Source organism: Scophthalmus maximus, chromosome 7 (assembly GCF_022379125.1).
Source record: "Scophthalmus maximus strain ysfricsl-2021 chromosome 7, ASM2237912v1, whole genome shotgun sequence".
Taxonomy (NCBI): Eukaryota; Metazoa; Chordata; class Actinopteri; order Pleuronectiformes; family Scophthalmidae; genus Scophthalmus; species Scophthalmus maximus.
Genome location: NC_061521.1, coordinates 17,635,510 through 17,654,103, shown reverse-complemented (window position 1 = coordinate 17,654,103; position 18,594 = coordinate 17,635,510). Strand labels below are relative to the sequence as shown.

General features: G+C 40.6%; 2 protein-coding genes and 1 long non-coding RNA gene across 5 annotated transcripts; 2 read left to right on the top strand and 1 right to left on the bottom strand.

Annotated features, from left to right (window-relative positions):
• The first annotated feature begins 1,781 nt into the window (after window positions 1-1,781).
• On the top strand, window positions 1,782-10,924 carry LOC118315565 (putative cation exchanger C521.04c). The gene is made up of 20 exons (XM_035642940.2): window positions 1,782-1,938; window positions 3,927-4,061; window positions 4,155-4,261; window positions 4,362-4,470; window positions 4,788-4,904; window positions 4,995-5,056; window positions 6,294-6,446; window positions 6,558-6,749; window positions 6,850-6,949; window positions 7,038-7,179; window positions 7,333-7,516; window positions 7,770-7,869; window positions 8,494-8,627; window positions 8,746-8,777; window positions 9,126-9,238; window positions 9,364-9,509; window positions 9,586-9,680; window positions 9,764-9,842; window positions 9,956-10,064; window positions 10,263-10,924. Exons 1-20 carry the CDS (start codon window positions 1,869-1,871, stop codon window positions 10,334-10,336), a joined length of 2,253 nt encoding a protein of 750 aa, XP_035498833.1. The 5' UTR covers window positions 1,782-1,868; the 3' UTR covers window positions 10,337-10,924.
• Window positions 10,906-17,215, bottom strand: LOC118315568 (kelch domain-containing protein 10). Of its 2 annotated transcripts, none has more exons than XM_035642946.2 (10): window positions 16,725-17,215; window positions 15,299-15,391; window positions 14,801-15,022; window positions 14,392-14,546; window positions 14,103-14,251; window positions 13,942-14,026; window positions 13,789-13,855; window positions 13,645-13,692; window positions 13,410-13,549; window positions 10,906-13,023 (listed from the first exon to the last, which is right to left on the bottom strand). In XM_035642946.2, exons 1-10 carry the CDS (start codon window positions 16,807-16,809, stop codon window positions 12,814-12,816), a joined length of 1,254 nt encoding a protein of 417 aa, XP_035498839.2. In that variant the 5' UTR covers window positions 16,810-17,215; the 3' UTR covers window positions 10,906-12,813. The 2 variants fall into 2 exon arrangements, with proteins under 2 accessions (XP_035498839.2, XP_035498842.2); XM_035642949.2 differs by lacking the exon at window positions 16,725-17,215 and adding an exon at window positions 16,399-16,426.
• Window positions 16,305-17,818, top strand: LOC118315571. 2 transcript variants are annotated; one of them, XR_004794882.1, is made up of 3 exons: window positions 16,305-16,389; window positions 16,681-16,907; window positions 17,670-17,818. It is a non-coding gene; the product is annotated as an uncharacterized LOC118315571 (long non-coding RNA). The 2 variants fall into 2 exon arrangements; XR_004794881.2 differs by lacking the exon at window positions 17,670-17,818 and adding an exon at window positions 17,237-17,628.
• Window positions 17,819-18,594: the final 776 nt, after the last annotated feature.

The following is an 18,594-nucleotide window of genomic DNA, read 5'->3' as shown; positions in this document are numbered from 1 at the left end:
CAGTTTCAGGTTTCAGGCATGATTCATCTTGACTATGTAGCTTGTAGTTATCAAGACAGTTAACTAACCTTAGTGTTAGCTTAACATTAGTAAGATACTGTAACATTATTGCTTTCAGAAGTTAGTAAGATAGAAACAAATATTGCTTCTCTGAAAGATAATAAAATACAAATTTACAAGTGACACATCAGACTTAAAGGTCCCTACTTTATTATTGTAAAATATTAGAAGTTCTGAAAATGCTGATTTAAACAAAGTGTGATAGCATTAATTGAATGAAGTATTGATTAAATGTTATTTCCAAAATTAGCAAGAAAAACTTCAATCAAATTAGATGTTTGGGTACATGAAAATAACATGTTTCTGACTATTGTTTGCTATGAAGATATCTCTTGTTCCTGAAGTTATATTCTAATAGTTTAGCTAATATGGTGCAGTTCAGATACAGTTAATGTGCTTGAAATTACGATAATCACATTTCAGCCAAAATCACTTAATTCCTACTAAGGGGACAACAGTATGAAACATATGTCAGATCAGCAGATCAGGTCACTGGAGTGGATGACAGTTTGACATCTATTTGCAAGTCCAACATTTGGGTCACAAAAACCTTTTCAATGGTCTTTGTGGCCTCAAGCTTTATTTGTCACCACATGTTTATTTTGCTAGTGTACAATGTACGAGACTTGGTTTAGGCAGCAGTTTGTCTTACAAATTTAACCTAGTCAAAGGTTTATGTGTCACTGAGATATAGGATAAGCCACAAGACAGGGGACGCGTACATCCATTTTTTAGAATTCTATAAGCTTTGCTGTGCTATACAAAATTGTACTTTAGTTTAGTTGCTGTAAGAGACTGGTGATCGCAGCAGCCGGAAGTTTGCAGTGAAAAAGGGAAGATTAGTGAGCGTAACCGTACCCTTGTGAAGAGCAATAAATAAAGAAGTTTAGTCTCTACTCTTCTTTAAGACTATATAACCTTTGCTAAACAGTTGTAGCAATTACCCTGGAATTTGCCTTTGAGATTGTTGAAGGGAAATTTGAATCAACTGTTTTATTTTCTGATAATAACAGTGAAACAACTGTGACATGCTCAAATGTAATTAGCATGAATTGTCTGGTCATCCCAGACAAAGGCTGTAGCAAAAAGGCCCCAGAGTGTATGAAACTGAATAAGTAACTATTCGAATAATGCCATAAACAGATACATTTAACTGATTTTAAAAATCTCCTACAGTGAATAAGAAATTACTAATTGGAGAATAATATACTCAAAAAAGTGTTAAAGTTTAAAAAATATACCCGATTGCCATGATTACAGTGTTTGTTAGGACCCTTACATGACGTTTCACTGAGTTTCATTTGGGGGAAAAAATTGTTTAACAATAGCTCTTTGTACACACAAAAATATATGCCACTAATTTGCATTCAGGCCTAACTGTAATGCAAAAAAAAGTACACTTGAATGTAACCATGTTGTGGAGGTATTACAGAGAATACATTTTTATACTGCAGTCTATGGGCAAAGCAGCAATTATGTAAGAACACCCTAAATTCTTTTTTATCAGCAATGCACAGAAGACTTCAATACAGCCCCCCCCCCTTTTTGAAGACATACTATATTTTAATGATCTAGCCCTGAATCTTTTAGAAAACTCAAAAGCGCACTACAGCATTCCCTAGTTTTCTCATTCATTTGTTCGGGAGGGGGGGGGGGTTTCGCTTTAAGGAGCTCACGCTGGCCTACATTTCCCACAGTTCCATGCGGCCGAATCCTCCGAGAATTAGTGCGTTTGTGGCGCACGTGACGTCCACCGAGGAGAGGATCGGACCGAACTGGTTTAATATAAGAGTTGTTTCCCGGCGGACATGTCCCTGCCGCACACACGGAGCTCCGACGCGAGCAGCCGGAGGAGGAGGCCGGCGGAACACGCACAAGGTGAGCGGCCGGAGCTCGTACACAGCGTGGAATTATTAAAAAAAAGCAAAAACAAAAAACAAAAAACATTTTGAACTTCATATTGTGTCTTTAACGGCCCCGGAAATGCAGTTTTCCCCCCCGTGTCGTAGTTGTGTCAGCATAACGTTATATATCGTGATGTCATCACCTGAATGAAAAAAGAGTGAAGACGCTGTATTTACAGATACTGCTGCTCACGTAGTCACGTTGTATTGATCACAGTGCGCGTGCGCGTGCGCGTGTGTCAACATGTCATTGCTTTAGACACTACAGGGTTTGCTGCTGTGAGACAGACGTCATGTATCTGCCCCGACCGCAGAGCTGCACCTGCTTGTTTTCATTGTGGATAAAAATGTGTTGATTATTGTTCCAGTGAATGTTTTGAGTCCCAGGGAACAGTGAGTGAGCCACAGGCCTCCTCAAATGGCCTGTTTTGTCTAAACAACACTTCCAAAACCCCAAATATATTTGATTTACAGTATGAAGCGGAAATCCTCTAAATGGAGACGCTGAAACTGTAGGGGCTGTTTGACACTTTCGCTTGACGAACATGTAGTTGAGTATCCGATTGATGGATGTATTAATTCCTCGGCAACATGTTTGGTTTTAAAGAAAAATACTGCAAAATCTGAAAAGGAGTTTAAATTACGAAGGTGAGTTGATATAGGTAAATTCATCCTGAATACATGAATCAAATTCAATTTATTCAAGTGTTCTTCTATGGAATGAAAAGCAAAGGGACGTTAATGCTGCTTCTTCTGAGAGGATGCCGCTCATCTGTGAGAAACAGCATTGTTATCTGATTTCACGTCTATGATTAACCTTTAAGGTCTTCCTCCTCGTCACTGAGGAATGAAGCTGATTAGTGAATCAACGTTACGCAGCCACGCTGTGGCAGATTTTATACATGTGTACATTTCACTAAGCAAAATACAGAGACAGAAAGAGGACACGAAACAAGACTCTACTTTCAAACTGCGTGGACCGCTACAAAAGGGGAAGTCATGAAGTCACGACTATGCTTGTCTCATGATGCCAGTGGTTTGTTAGCAATTGTCAAGGCTGCATCTTAGAAGAGCACTGGAAATTAATTAATGACTGCATCAACCAAGACCACTTTTGCCCTTCATTTAATTACAGCCGTGCCATTGGTTTCCCTGCAGAATAGATGCAGCTATTGTAAGGCAGTATTCAGTTCAAATATAGATAGAAATGTAGATAGTTCTAAAAAAAAAATTACAGTGTACTGTGCTGGCCTCACATTAACACATGCATACAGTACAACCAGACAAAAACACATGTACTGTAAAGAGATTATTGAACTACAGTGCGTGTGTGGACATAAATATGGTATATGTAGTCAGTGGGGTGATGCATTTAGGAGACAATATTTTTTTCCCCCCTACTAATGTGAAGAATCGATTGAAGTGATGTGGGATGCCCAGTGTCATGAGCTACATGGAGTGACACACACATCTTTTTGTTGTTGAGCTCTCAGAGGTTGGGGGTTGAGGGTTTTTTTTAATCGGGGTGTCTGTACAGTAGGTGATTTGGGATTTGTTGCAGTGCTATTTCAATGTATCTGAATCTTTGAACCAGTTGTGTCACTACTCGAGGGATGGCAGAAGGGATTCTGGGCTGCATGGTGCACCCAGATGGTGCCAGTCATTGGCATCTCTGACGCTGCTCTGTAAAGGGGTGGACCGCAATGCAAATACACTGTGTAACTGATGATGGACCGTCGCCACGTCGGAGCAAGAGGATGTGGCTCTCAAGACAAAGACTCAGTTTATAACAACAAAGCAGTTTGCAGCTTCTTTCTTTCCTTTTAATCTTCCCCATAGATGTTTAACACTGCATAATTTCTGCAAATGAAGCTTTAGTCATATTATCAATTAACCAAATTGACTATAAGAAACATCTTTTACTTATCTTTAGAGTTATGAGCTTCTCTCTTGGTGCCGCAGATCATGCAGGTTATGATTGCGAACAGATCCACGATGGAGGTCAACCACTTCTTTCAGCAGACACTTGCACTTCACCTACAAATCACTCCAATTGTCCTGCACTGTGCACAACAAAGTGCATATCTGCACATGCATGTGAGTACTGAGTAGCAAATGATTTAGATTTTTCTTTCCTCAAAGCAGTGCTGGTAGGTTTACAGACATTAATTTGCATTCTTATCATTTTAGGTTCAAGCCATAAGTCATGTGATGACAGCTGGGAGGAGATTCAAAGCAAGAGAACTATCAGAGCAGAGAACGAAGTGGAAGCCAACAAACTGGTCAATAACTACAGGGTAAGAAGTCTGAAGATCCTCCAACGCAAATGAAAGTGGTTTGATTGCAGCAGAGCTGAGAAACTAATATTTGATGTCTGTGTGTGTGTGTGTTTGTCAGTTTGGTTTTCGAAAATGGAAGAGCCACGTGACAGAGCGTCCCTTTGAAGACAGGTCCGAGGTCGTGAAAGAGCTCTACTCTGAACTGAACGTCATCAAACCACATTCAGGTTCCAAGTTATTGCTTTGTGCTGATGGACAATTCCAGTTTATTACAACATTATTTTTTGTAGACGTGATCATTGTCTTTATATCTGTCGTGGTAACATTGTACTCACCAAAGTAATAGCAGAGATCTGACAACACTCCGCAATTAACTTAACTAGCACAATTTCAACGAAGGCTAAAACTACAAAAATAAGATCCAAGCTGTAAAAACACTGAATTATCTGAACTGAATATAATTTACTCTGAGGAAACATTTTAACCTGGTTGCTGCAGAACTTGTCACTAATGCTTTTTGTCTGTAATGTCTTCCCGGTGTCAGGTCATCTTATCACATGTGGAAATGTCGTATATGTGTTTCTCTTCGGCTGGTGGGTCTCCCTGGCATATTTCCTGGTCGGAACACTTATGTTCATCACTCTCACTGGTGTACCGTATGGTAAGTAAGCTAATCAATGAAGAACAATGATAGGGTTCATTATTGATCACCAGCTTATCCCCTTATTATTTTCTTTCTCTCTGTCTTCAGGGAAGCTTTGCTGGAAGTTGTCCCGCTTCTTCATGTGGCCGTTCGGCAAGTCAATCCACGAGGTGCTGTTTCGGATCCTCCTGTCTCTTTTCCATTTTCTACTAAATCCAACTGGTTAGGTGCCCAGTAGAACCTGTAGTTTCCTCATCGTCTCACTCTGACATGTGGTCATGAAAGCAGAAGTCTTGTTTTTCTGAGCGACACTATGAGTCTGCAACACTCGCCATTTGCAGCTTTTTGTCATTGCAGCACCTGCTTATTGCAGCAAATTTGTGGAGACACTTTAAACAAAGTTGAAGAAATTCCCATCAATTTCCTCTGTGCAATGAATTTATTAAATAGGGATTGAAGAAGATGGAGATGTGCAATAATAAGGTACAGTTGCAGTTGGTCAGGGATGAAGAACAGAGCTGTCAGTAGGTGTTTGTTGTTGGGAATCATTTCTCCTTTAAGCCAATACATTGCATGTCACCAGTGTATGGCCTTTTTAGTAGACTGCTGCAGTGTTTCTATTATAGAAATTATATTAATAATAATTTGTAAACTGTAGGCTAGGTGTTCTTAATAAACTGCCAATTATTCAATGTCATGATCCACCAGGATCAAGAACTCTTGAGGACTTTAAGAACTTGTTTTACCTTGTGTTTTTTGCTCCTTGTGTTTCCCTGAGTTGATTACCTGAATTGAATTTTGCTTTTTGTTCAATTAAACTGAATCTGAAAGAAAATTTAAAAAATGAACCAAAAAGTCTTTCCCAGGGTTCTTTAGTCCTCAAGAGTACTTGATCCTAGTGGATCGTGACAATCAATCTGTGATTTTGGCAATAAAATGTCAGATAATTGTTGAAAATATCTGTTTTAATATTTGATTAACCATCTAAACCCCTCCCTGACTCCCAAAATAATTGGCAATGTTCTGTTGATTGACTGATCATACTTTTTGCAGCTCCAGGCTACAGGCTGTGTCAGGAGTCCTGTTACAGTTGATTGGTTTCTAACAGAAGTCAGCAGATGTCATAGATAAATTGGGAATGTCATTCCTCCCTTGCACATGTCAGTTGTGGTTTGCCCGAAGGTTTAGTTTTAGATCCGTTCAGTCTGTGTATGCTGACTTCGTTATAGCGTTGTAATTTTGTATTCAGGTTTTGGAAAAGTGCCACGTGAAAAATATCATGTGATTCCGGTTGTTATGATTTTAGCTGGGGAATATGAGAATGATTGTGATTGTGCCATATCAAATGAAATCGTTTGTGCTTGAAAAGGTCATAAATCACCCTGTCCTCTGGTTGTGTTTCTCCAGATTGGAAATACACTGAGAAGATGTTGTGAGCAAACACCAGACTGTGAGTGCAGCATAGATGGGTTGGAGGAAACCTCACCCATCCTGCTGCCTTCACCCACAGAGGTGCCAGTATCAGAGATTCCCAGCCGACCTCAGTGCACTCCCTTCTGGGTAACTCTCCACACTTAAAGACATTTAAATACATGAACACCATTGAGCACACAATCATCTGACTTCTTCTGCATGGAAATCAAGTGTCGCACATCGTTACTTGTCGCGCAGCGTCGTTTCTCCACGTACGTATGGCTGCTGCTGGGATACCCTCCTCTGGTGGTCGTCCACTCCCTGGCCTGCTTCTTCTCCTGGGTCCTGATCTTCACCATCCCTGTTTCCAAGATGAATGCGCGGACCCTGGGTGTGATTCTTCTCCTGCCTCCTGAGGATGTTTCTGTTTCCTCCTGCTCCCACAGGAAGGCAAGGGAGAGAATTAACACGTCAGCCACTGCACATAAACCTGTAGAGATGAATCAGTGTTGGTTTGATGCTCATGCATTTCTTCCTCTTGATCCTGTAGCATCAAGCCTATGAGACCAGAGCGCTTCTGTGCTGCTACCATGCAGTTAATTGGTACTACTACAAGTACACTGTCGATGGGATCAACGTGTTCGCTGTCAGTATCCTTTATCTGAGGCCCGTGTGAATGTGTATGTCTGCCAGTGTGTGTCACATGAAGACCTGTTATCACCTTTGACCCCATCTCAGACCTCCTCCCTCTGGTTATAGTTGCCATAGTAATTGGTTATATTGACAAGGAAAACCAGTACGCCAGCTCAGATGTCAAATTCGCCATAGCAATATGCTCCATCATACCTCTGTCGTATTACATCGGCATGGGCATCGCCAGGTGAGTTGTTTTCATCACATCTGTGAAGTGACTTCACTGTGAAATTCATTTTTTAATGTTACCTTTATATATCTAGTGAAGCAAACGTGTAAACAGAGTTACCAGTAATTCCGTGCAAACTGGTTCTGATTTCGATCATTTTTGCACTTTCAGTATCTCAGCCCAGAGTAACTTCGCCGTGGGTGCAGTTGTGAACGCCACGTTTGGCTCCATTACCGAGTTGACCTTCTACATCACAGCTCTGATTAGAGGTCACCAGACAGCCAAACCTTGTCTGCAGGAGGTTGTTAAATCGGCACTGACTGGCACGCTGCTTGGGTGCATCCTCTTTATTCCAGTAAGACTACCTGCATTTTACTTTCACTTTTTAAAAATGAAATAAGATTATCAATACATTTCTATTGCTTCACCCCAATGCAAGGGAAATTCGATTTTTACTTAATTTGCATGTCAGCACAAATTACAAGCCTGATAGGCGTATTTCGGGGGATCATGTAAATCAGTGTTAAAGCCACAAAAATCACGTTCGGACACAACACAACACAATCCCTCGTGTGAATGAGGCTTTTTGATTTGTCCTTTTCTCCCAGGGCATTTGCATGATAATCGGAGGGCTGAGACACAGTGAACAAAGATTCAACAGTCGCTCCACAGGCGTGAGCTCTGCCTTGCTTTTCATCTCTGTAGGAGGTATGTCTCCAAAAAATGTATATACTATTACCCTGATATACATTTTTGGAATGTGGTGATAATAACAAAAGGTACTGCATAAAACCTTTAATGTGGGAGCTGTAGGAAAAAAAATCATTCTCTTGCTGAGTTTCTTTGATGCCAACCACCTCATGAAACTCACACTTATCTCACTTACTCACCTCATCTACAGGAAAGGAAACGAGAAGCAGCAGTAGTTTCTGCTAAAATGTTTAACTCTTGCACCACCTGCAGGCAAATTATATTGCAGTTTTCTTGTTCTGAGCTGTTGTTCTAAATGTGTTTGTGTGTTGACATCCATTTCTTGTTCCACCTTTTAGGTAAAATGAATAAAAAATAAAATAAAAAATAACCCTAACCCATAAATAATGTTTACATGATGTGGACTCAATGTGAATCTATTCTCTATCATAATTGACCATCAGAGCAGATCAGAAAGTCGTGAGCTGGAAAAATAAATCAAACCTTGACATGGAATTGCTTGGCAGCGACAGCACGAGCTGTACAGGTTCATTTCTGTTCACCAAGACCGAAATAAACTGCAGCGTGAAAGAATTATCCCGCTGTCACAAACTGAATCATCCCTCTAACTGTCTATGGCAGGTGTATTTGCCCCCACGCTGTTCTCCAAGGCTTATGGGAACCTGGTGTGTGAAGACTGCACCGTCTCCCCCGGACAAAACCCTCTGAGCAACAGCAGCAAACCGTTTGTCTGCCACAACTGCCACTACGATCTGGTCAGCATCTGTAGCCAGGAGGAGCTCACAAACTTCTCAAACTTTCTAACCATTCTAACATGCACTGACTTACAGGCCCGGCATGATGTATAATGCTTCTTTTTTTTTTATCCAACAGAACAATGGTACACTGTTCCACAACCACGTTGAGTAAGATATTATGTTTTTTAAATTGATATATCAATTGTCAGGACCATAATGGTGGTCTTGCTTTTGCGGCTTTTATTTTTCTTTTAAATTGTTTTTAGGAATTTGTCAAATTTCAAAAAACTACCAAAAAAACTACCCACATTTTTTTTTGTCAGTTTTAATACCCTCTTTGTATTTCTTCACTGTCGTTTATTGTGTGTGTGTGTGTGTGTGTGTGTGTGTGTGTGTGTGTGTGTGTGTGTGTGTGTGTGTGTGTGTGTGTGTGTGTGTGTGTGTGTGTGTGTGTGTGTGTGTGTGTGTGTGTGTGTGTGTGTGTGTGTGTGTGTGTGTGTGTGTGTGTCTCGACAGGCCATTGGTGTTCACAGTGTCCATCCTCCTGCCAGTTGCCTACATCATTGGTCTGATATTCACACTGAAGACTCACTCCCACATCTACAACATCCATGTTGGAGAAGGACAGAGTAAGAAACTTTCTCATGTTTTGCAGTAAATAGCCAACAGAAAACTAATTGCACTTCACAATACAGTGAAGAGCGAGGGTTCATTTACTCACCACGCCATTATCTCTGTCTGTATGTCTGCACAGTGACCGGCCACCATGGGGCAGTGGTCCACTGGTCGCGGTGGAGGTCTCTGCTCATCCTCATCATGGCCACCGTGCTCACGTCCGCCTGCGCTGATCTTGCCACAGAGCACATCCAGCCCATACTAGACCAACCCAACATCTCCCAGGTCAGGACTTGCAAATGTGCCAGTTTGTATGTGGTCGTCTACTCTGGCTTGTGCTAACATTTCTTTCTCTCTCAAGTACTTTATTGGAGTGACAGTTCTCGCTATGGTTCCCGAGATCCCTGAGATTGTTAATGGGATCCAGTTTGCTCTCCAAAACAACATCAGTCTCAGGTAAATCATGTCTTCTTCTAAGAATGTTCCTACACAGGTTCTTTGCAGTTTTGTTCATGGCTGGATGATGTTTGTTTTTTCAGCTTGGAGGTGGGAAGCTGCATTGCTGTGCAGGTCTGCATGCTACAGATTCCGATACTGGTCTTATTTAATGCTTTCTATGTAAGACACCCTCTCTCTTCATTTTCATCAATGATTTATTCCTATAACTATCAAATGTTTTTTGTTTTTTTATAGTTTCCTATGATGAAAATACCATCTCTGCTTTTACACAGGATGTAGGATTTGTGCTGTTATTCAGTGACCTGCACCTTTGGGCCAGCATGTTCAGTGTGATCGTAGTCAACTACATCTTCATGGACGGCAAGTCCGATTATTTTCAGGGTGAGTTTAAAGTGTTTCAGAACTTTTTAAACTGTGATGATTAACTATGATTTTAAAATATTAACACCGACACTGGTTGTTTTGCATCAAATGGCTGCATGAAAATCAGGATGGTTGTTTAAAGAATGACAACAGTAAACAACAATAGTGAGTGACGTGCACATCCTCAATTAACTTTGATTTCTTGTTTTACCTCAGGTACGGCTCTTGTGGTCGTCTACCTCATACTTCTGGCTCTCTATTACTTTGCTCCATTTCCAGCAGGTTGTTGAGAGGGGATCCGTGGTTTTCACAAACTTTTAATGCCCGAAAGAAACTGAACGTGCAAATCCAAAACCACTCCATGTTGTTTTTATGACTCAAGGATCACGTGGGACTATTAATGTTTTGTTTCTCATGTTTTTAACTGCACAAATATTACTCCCACTACTGAAAAAAAACTTAAGCTAACATACCTGCATCCTGTACTTCTTTGTAAACTGAGGTGTAGGACAGAGAAGCAGTATTTTTACAATACAAATGGATATGATGTAAAGAATCTGCACTAATGGTATTTTAAGGTACTGTTGTTATACATTTGTATATTTTTTAACTCCAAAATGTAAATATGGTATTTGACAGAGTTAATGATATAACTTTCATTTTTCATTAATTTACTTGAGGATGACCATGGAGCCAGTTCTCTGCTAATGTGCTGAAAGCATCAATGAGTTCAAAGTGATGAGATCTATGCAGCGTTTTCACTTTCACGAGAGCCATGTGTGCAAAGATATCGTTAGTCAATAATACAGTTGAAAATGTGGCTATGCACAGTGTAAAACAATGACAATATCTGGCAATATAATATTCTGAAAAACCAACTGCCTGCGTTTTTATTGTTCATACAAACAGGAATTACAAAACATATGTTCATTACAGCCACTATTGTCTTTGAGGATATTCAACCCCGACCCCTCCCCCAGGAGTTTGTGAAGTGACATGCACACCATACTGTCCATGCATAAGAGATCATTTAACCATAATCAACATAAAAAATGATGCAAATATTAACATCACTCTTTAAGCAGTGTAGTACATTTACCAGGTCTGAGCATGCAGGTGAAGGTGGGACAGTGTTTTGTGATACAGTAACTTCTAGATGAGGGAATGTCTACAACAAAAAACAGCAGAGATTCTCAAAACAGATGAAAGAAAAAGGAGGCATGTTACTTGACACAAGCAGCAGGAGGACTACTACAGTATCTTACATTTACAGTCAAAGCAAAAGATCTGTTTATGGAAATTATCCGGGGTGTGTCTAAATTTGATTTCACACAAAATGACTGAGCCTGCTGACATTTTAACGATTGAGTGAGTGTGATCACAGTATTTTACATCCCGAGTTTGCCTGATATACAATTCATATACTAGTCTTTAAAAATAAAATGTCCCGAGTCCCACTTCTTTCCTCAACTTTTAATGTACCAAAACCCTACAACACAATGTTGGCTAGAAAAACCAAACCAAAAAATAATGTCAATGTTTACAATATAAAAAAGTTAAAATGGAGTCTGGGGTGAGTCAATCGGGTGAAAAGAAGAAATGTGATCTGCTACAATTCAAGTTTTGTAATAAAAATAAAAAGCGGCACAGTGATGATAATAAATAAGGAAAATGTCTGAAGTTAAGCTGATGAAAAATCTTTAGCTGCAGTGGTGTCTCCTGATTAATCATGAGCAGAAAAGTTCAGCAACAAAAATCTCACGTGGAGAGCACCAAAACAAAAACGAAACAAACAACAAATGACACTTTGGAAATTTAGAAGGCACCGAATAACGAAATAAAAAGGCTTGAGAATCGCTGTGGAGCTACAGGTGTGGTAAATTCATTTTTAGCTTATTAAGCTTAATCTTTCCAAAAGAGGAGAATCCAAGAGGCACATGAAGTTTCACAGTGATGCAGCGTCACAAATGTCTTAAAAGAGGCTTTTAAAAAAATTTTGTCTGATCACAAGGTAAAATGTGACCAGCGAGGGGAACATTTTTAAATGTGAACAGTGGAGTTATAATCCCAGCTCGATATCAGCATGCAATCAGCAAGTCCTCAGGGCTAAGACATGATGCTTTGAATAACTTAAGACTGTTGAGAGGTATCATGGTTATGCATTACCAGGAATCGAACTAATTGGACAGAAATGCACGCGGTCACAAATGTCTCCTGTTTGAAACTACAGTCGTTTCTAAAGCTCATCTCTGTCAGTGGCCATTAGCAGCAGTGGATCGGCAGCAACATGTCTTTCACTTCAGCAACAGTTAAACTGCCTCTGAATGGAAGTGAAAATTCCTATGGTAGGAGCAACATTCATTTGGCCTTTTCACCAGTGATGTTTGGAACATTTCACTCTTCCTGGTCAAGCTCCATACGTTTGTCTGACAGCGATATGTGGTTAAGAGAGTGCACTACATAAATTCTGAGCGTATCACAGGATGACTGAGCAACAAGCAGGTGGAAATCAGCACACAGAGATTCTGGTTTCCACACTGATTGTGTTGCTTCGTCAAAGACACGTTCACACACACTAAGAGAAAACATAAAACATTGCACGTCGCATAAAAAAAAAACCATTTACATAAGACTAAAGTTAAAAGGCATTCAAAGTATTTTCATACCATCTGACTTTGTTTCAAGAACCTTTTCGCCTTTGTCGTCAGCGATTACAGAGTCAGTGTGGATCCATCACAAACCGCTGCCGTCAGTCTTTGTGCTCCCTCTATTTGAGCCGCTGAATTAGTGTGTGTGTCAGTCCGAGGCTGAGCAGCTGAAGGGTGGACATCTGGGCTAAGTGAGGGAAGGATTTCAGAAGCGTTTCCCAGGTCAGTTCCAGCAGGCTGGGCACCACCAGCCACACTTTGTACAAGGAGCCGCTCCTTCGGTTCCCAAACATGTTGACGACACCGCCGTGGACATACATACAGCCGGCCTGAAGTAGAGGAACAGATGAGCAGATTACAGCTATTCTGGCAGTCAATCAATCATTTTAAGTAATTCTTCAGCAAAAATTACAGAATATTCTATGGTTTCAATTTTACCTTAGATTTGCTGCTTTTCTGTTTGGAAAATCTAATCTTTTTTAAGCAGCTGGTTAAACAAAACAACATTAGAGGATGCCACCCTGGGCTCCGGGAAAAGGTGATGGCCATTTTTCAACATTAGTTACTTAAAAAAAAATATGCATTTTTATTAATGAGGACATTATCATTAGTTACAGTCCTTTTGTCTGCCTTTGTGTGGATGTATTTTCCTTTGTGTGGATGTATTTTCTCACTCGTAGAAATTAAACCTGCCGATCAAAGACATTTTACTAACCGGAGTGACCGCGGCACAGTGAAAATATGCTGGTTCTGGCATCACGGCAGGCAGCTTGGTCCACTGAAAAGTCTGCAGGTTGATCTTCCACAGGTCAGCCAGGATTAGCTCTCCGTTGTAACCCCCACATATGAACACCTCTGGGGGTAAAAATACAGTGAAACATGGTTAAAGACAAAATAAAAAAAACATCATCATTCAGACGTGTCCAGATAATTCTGTGTGGAACACTTACCGTCTTTGACCTGTACACAGCTGTGACAACGCCGGGAAGCAGGATAACCTGCCATGATAATGACAAATAAAACAAAGTGAATTTATTGTGTCAATTCAAATTCTTCATTCAGCACAAAATTACAGCTAAATATCGACCACAAACCTAGTTTTTCATGGGCTTTGGTAACAATTTCCTCCCAGTAATTTGTCTCCAAGTTGTATGCGTGAATCTGATGAAGAAAACCATGGAAATATTTGAATATTCAAATGAAAAGGTTTATCTATTCATTTATTTGTGTGTGCTGGTTCCTGTTACCTTGTCCAGGGGATATGATGTCCAGGAAGTTCCACCTCCTAAAATGTAGATTCTTTGTCCATCATGAGCTAGTTCATGTCTGTACCTGCAAAACATATCAATTAATATCATGGGAGCTGACAAAAGAACAATGTCCTGTAGCTGTTGAAATGATCTCTGACCTCTCCTCAGGTAGATCTGAAGGTGTGTTGTTAGGTTTGAGGTGGCTCCACTCTCTGGTGGTCAGATCCAGCCTGTGGAGGTCGGTGCTATAAAGGTAGCCCGTTGTCCCTCCAAACACATAGAGGTAGCCATTTATGATGACCATCGCCTGGAAAAATGAAAAAATGCTCAGATATTTGTGGGTGGAATACGCGGCTAATGAATGACGACACTCATAAAATGATGAGTAGAAATGTTTAGAACTTCAGTAATAATTTCAACCTGATATTAAGAGAGAAACGCTGTTACCTGCCCGTAGATCTTGTTGGGCTTCTTTCCACTGCAGGTGAGCAGGTTCCATCTTCTGTACTGAACATTGCAGACGTGGACATCGTTGCCATTGTTTTCACCAAATGGAATCCCAGTGCCACCAAACACAAGCAGGTTGTGGCCATGTAAAACAGCTGAAAGTGACAGACAACAACACAATCTGCCTCAGTTTCTGATATCTTGCCTGGTGCCTGGTACCTGGTAAAGCTGGCTCAGACTGGTTAGTATGGAACGAATTGTAAAAAATCATATTGCAATCATTTTGACAGAATTGATTTGAGTGGCAATTGTATTTCAATGAAAGTTTAATATATTAAAACAAGCAGCAACGGATAACTCAAAAAAGGTGTAATTCTAGTGAAATGAAGGACAACCCATCAGTCCTTACCTGACATAGAGGCCAGCTCTGTGGGCATATAACCCTTAGTGCGGACTTGTTGCCACGTGGCTGTAGCGAAATGAAAACGCCAAAGCTCCCTGAAAAGAGGGTAGTCTTCATTCTCCGAGCCGCCTGCCTCATCAAAGTCTGGGTTGTAGCCTCCAAACACGTACAAGTTGGTGCTGTCCGCGACGCAGCGGTGTCCACTGCGGGCGGGAGGGATACAGTGTCCTGTAAGAGGGATCAAGTAAAGACAGATGTAAATGGAAAAAGGAAATGTACAACCGTAAATATAAATATTAGACAATGTGGGGTCTATCATCTTGTTCTCACACAATTTCATTTGTTAATTTTTTTCATTACCCAAAAAATACCAGGCTGAAAAGACACAGTACACAGTGAATTTTAAAACATTAAAGTTACAGTATGTATTTCACGAGAGCAGTTTACATCTACATCTGTCAGTGAGGCAAGTCGGAGAGGAAGGTTAAACAGTTTGAGCTTCACCTTCTCTCAGAAACCTGTTGGGAATCCGCAGGTTGGGGCAGGAAGGGGAAAAGATGCGTCGAGCCTGGAGCCATCGAGCCCGCTTCTTAGAGCCTGTAACCACACAACAAAAGGAAGAGTGACGCAGGAGCAGAGTCAAATATGTGCAGTTCACGTACAGTGTGATCTCAGAGGTTGTTTTTTATAACACTCCAACTGCTAAGAACTGTATTTGACACCCCCCAGATATCTGGTTAGAATTTTTTAGGGCAGCAACTAACAATCAATTTCATAATCGATTTAATCTGTTGATTAATTTCTCGATTAATCGATTAGATGTTTGGTCCATAAAATGTCATAAAATGGTGACAAATGTTGATCGTGTTTCCAAAACCCCAAGATGATGTTATTTTTGTCCACACACCAAATACATGTAGTTTACTGTCACAGAGGAGCAAAGACACCAGAAAATATTCACATTAATGAAGCTGAAATCAAAGAATACTGGCTTTTATTTCTTCATAAAAACTACTTGAACCGATTAATCGATTATTTAAAAATAGTTGGCGATTAATTTAGTAATCGATTAACAAAAAAATTTATCAGCAGAACTGGTATATAACATTAGACTATTGTCACTGGATGGGAGTTGATATGGTCTGATTTTGACTCCAGTGTCAACCCTTTAATTTAGTCTATTGTTAACGATACGAACAATACAAATTATTTATAAAGCATTTTCCTGAACAAAGTCACAAAAAGAAATAAAATTAAAAAAGCAAATAAAAAACAGAAAGATAAGCAGCTCATAAAAAAAACGGAGGGAAACAAAAATGGAGTTACACAAGAAAAGAAAACACCAAATATGTCAAACAGTCATAAATGTTTTGTGATTTATATAAAAGTGTTTTAGGAAGAGTTATCTAAAGACAATAAAGATGTTGCCTGTCTGATCAGAGGCCTGCTCAGCGGCTTTGATCTTGTCCAACGCGTTGTGCTGCTGAAGGAACATCAGACACAAACGAGAGTCAAACTCCTAAACCTGCATTTGCAGGTGAGTGTTGACACTTCTCCAACGCGCATCGGTGAGGTGATGTGTCATCTGTCGCCAGGTAGCTCACCCTCGCCCCGCATTATGTATCATCCGTGCTTTAATCTAAATGTTAAAGTCAATAATACAAATAGCTGCAGGTGGGTTAATCCCCCCCCTCCCCCTCCCTCCTGCTGGCTTCCGTAGCGGCATGTAGCTAACTATGGCCTGTGTTGCTATGGCGGTGAACGCATCACAGCTAGCCTCGCCAAGTCACAGGCAGAACGAGCATCCTGGTGTCAACACACATCGGCTCCGCGGTGACTCAAGCCAGATGCTGGTTTAAACCTTCCGCTCTCGGTTTGCTTCGCAGGCAGCGTGTGGGGCAGCAGACTGCGGGCGGCGGTGTTTACAAACCCGCGTCTCGGATGGAGGGCCTCCACGACAGCTTCTCAAACTTGTTCAGCTGACTGAAGGTCCCGTTGTGTTGCGCCGACGACATCCTCACAGGAGCTTGGTCACACCCGAGGAACCCGCTTCGCTGTGACCGAGCCCCGTGGCATGAGACCGCAGGCTCCTACAATCAGACCGAAACAAAATGTAGGGAAAAGAAAATCTCACACACATAATCCGTCCGGTCCGTCTACACCTGCTGCGAGCTGCGGCGTCACAGACAGCTGGTCTCAACTGGCCAATCAGAGAAGAGGAGCCCTGCGTGTCGCGTTCAAGAGCCACATTGAGTTGTAAAAAAAAAAAAAAAAGTCTCAATGTTGACATTCAAAGTGCACAATCTATTCAAAGAACAGATACTCGAAGAACAGCTGTACATAGAAACTTTACATTTCTTTGTGTGGTTAATAAGGAGACGATATGAGTGAAAAACAGGGTTTTCTGTTGTAAATGAAATCTTGAATTTGTCTTTAACTTAGGTTAAAAACCTGGGATTTACCACGTCCACAACTATCAAAATATGCTTTGCACATTACAGTAAAACGTAGCGTCTAAAGCAAACTAAAATGAATAAGAAATAAAAACAAAACTAAAGAAACCTTTTTGGTTGAGAGGTGAAAACGTCTTCAAGAAACTACAAAGAAGTCCATTTGCTCCTGATTCAACACCCTCTTGGACAACAATGAGCTGGATGAATGAGAATCTCCACAGACATCTTTAACTTATTATTGCACCACCGACTTTGTGTACCGTAATTTGTCTTGCTTGCTGCAGTAAGTCAACTTTCAAAAAGTATGGTCACTTGCAACCTGGCAAAAAGTGATTGAAATATTGAAATTGCTCATCAAAGTAAAACATATGGATTAAGTAATCAACTCCTTTTGATCAAGTCTGTGTCAAACTTTACCCCAGATCTTCGGGGGGCTGCTTTGCTGACGTGGTAATCTGGATTTGAAACTCACTGTGATTGACTGAAGAAGCAGAACAGAACAGAAAGATCAATCGTCCAGTGGAAAGATAACATGGCTTGTTCACACAGGGCTGTGTGAAAATAAACAGTATTTACAGAAGAGTTATCAAGAGTTGTCTCTGTAAAAATGATAACACTGACCAAACACACTTTTCTTTGTCTTGTCAGCGTTGTTTACCTGCAGTCCACATGTTGACTATTACACTAAAACACTTCACAGCCTGTGTTTTACAGTGTAGATCCATTTGCGTTCATGTTTAACATTTAAGGCCCTTGCTGCCTGTCCAAACCCTATAGATGCAACAGTAAAATAACTCTTTGCAAACTGTTTGTTAAGCAGTTTCTCTTCAGATCAGGCAGTGCACCAATCATTCAGCTTAATGTTTTACAGGGTACACCGTGTTCTTTCAAAAATTTACTTCTGCATTGCAACTTCACACCTGGTGTCAACCCAAGGTTCACATAGATAATTGGTTAGCAGAAAGAATCTCAGGTAACATATCATTACCGCACAATTGGTCAAAAGACGAGGTGAGTAGGAAATGAAGCCAGTGCTTGAGATGATACAAACAGTAAGAAATTGATGAGATTAACCGGGAGACGAGTTGTGAACTTTTTGTTCCATCCAGTGATCCACTCACAGATCTCTGGAGGATGGCACTTTATATGATCTCATCCAGATGACTTCCAGCGTGATAAGCATAGGAGATTCATGTTTTTTGTTTGTTCGTGGATGAAGTGATTACAGTTGATAACCAAACGATGAAACCGTAAATGATGTTGGCAAAGCTTGTTTTTATCATCCATTTAAAACAGGCAGAATGAAGAACTGTTTGATGATTTTGAGTCAACCTGGAAAATTGTTGA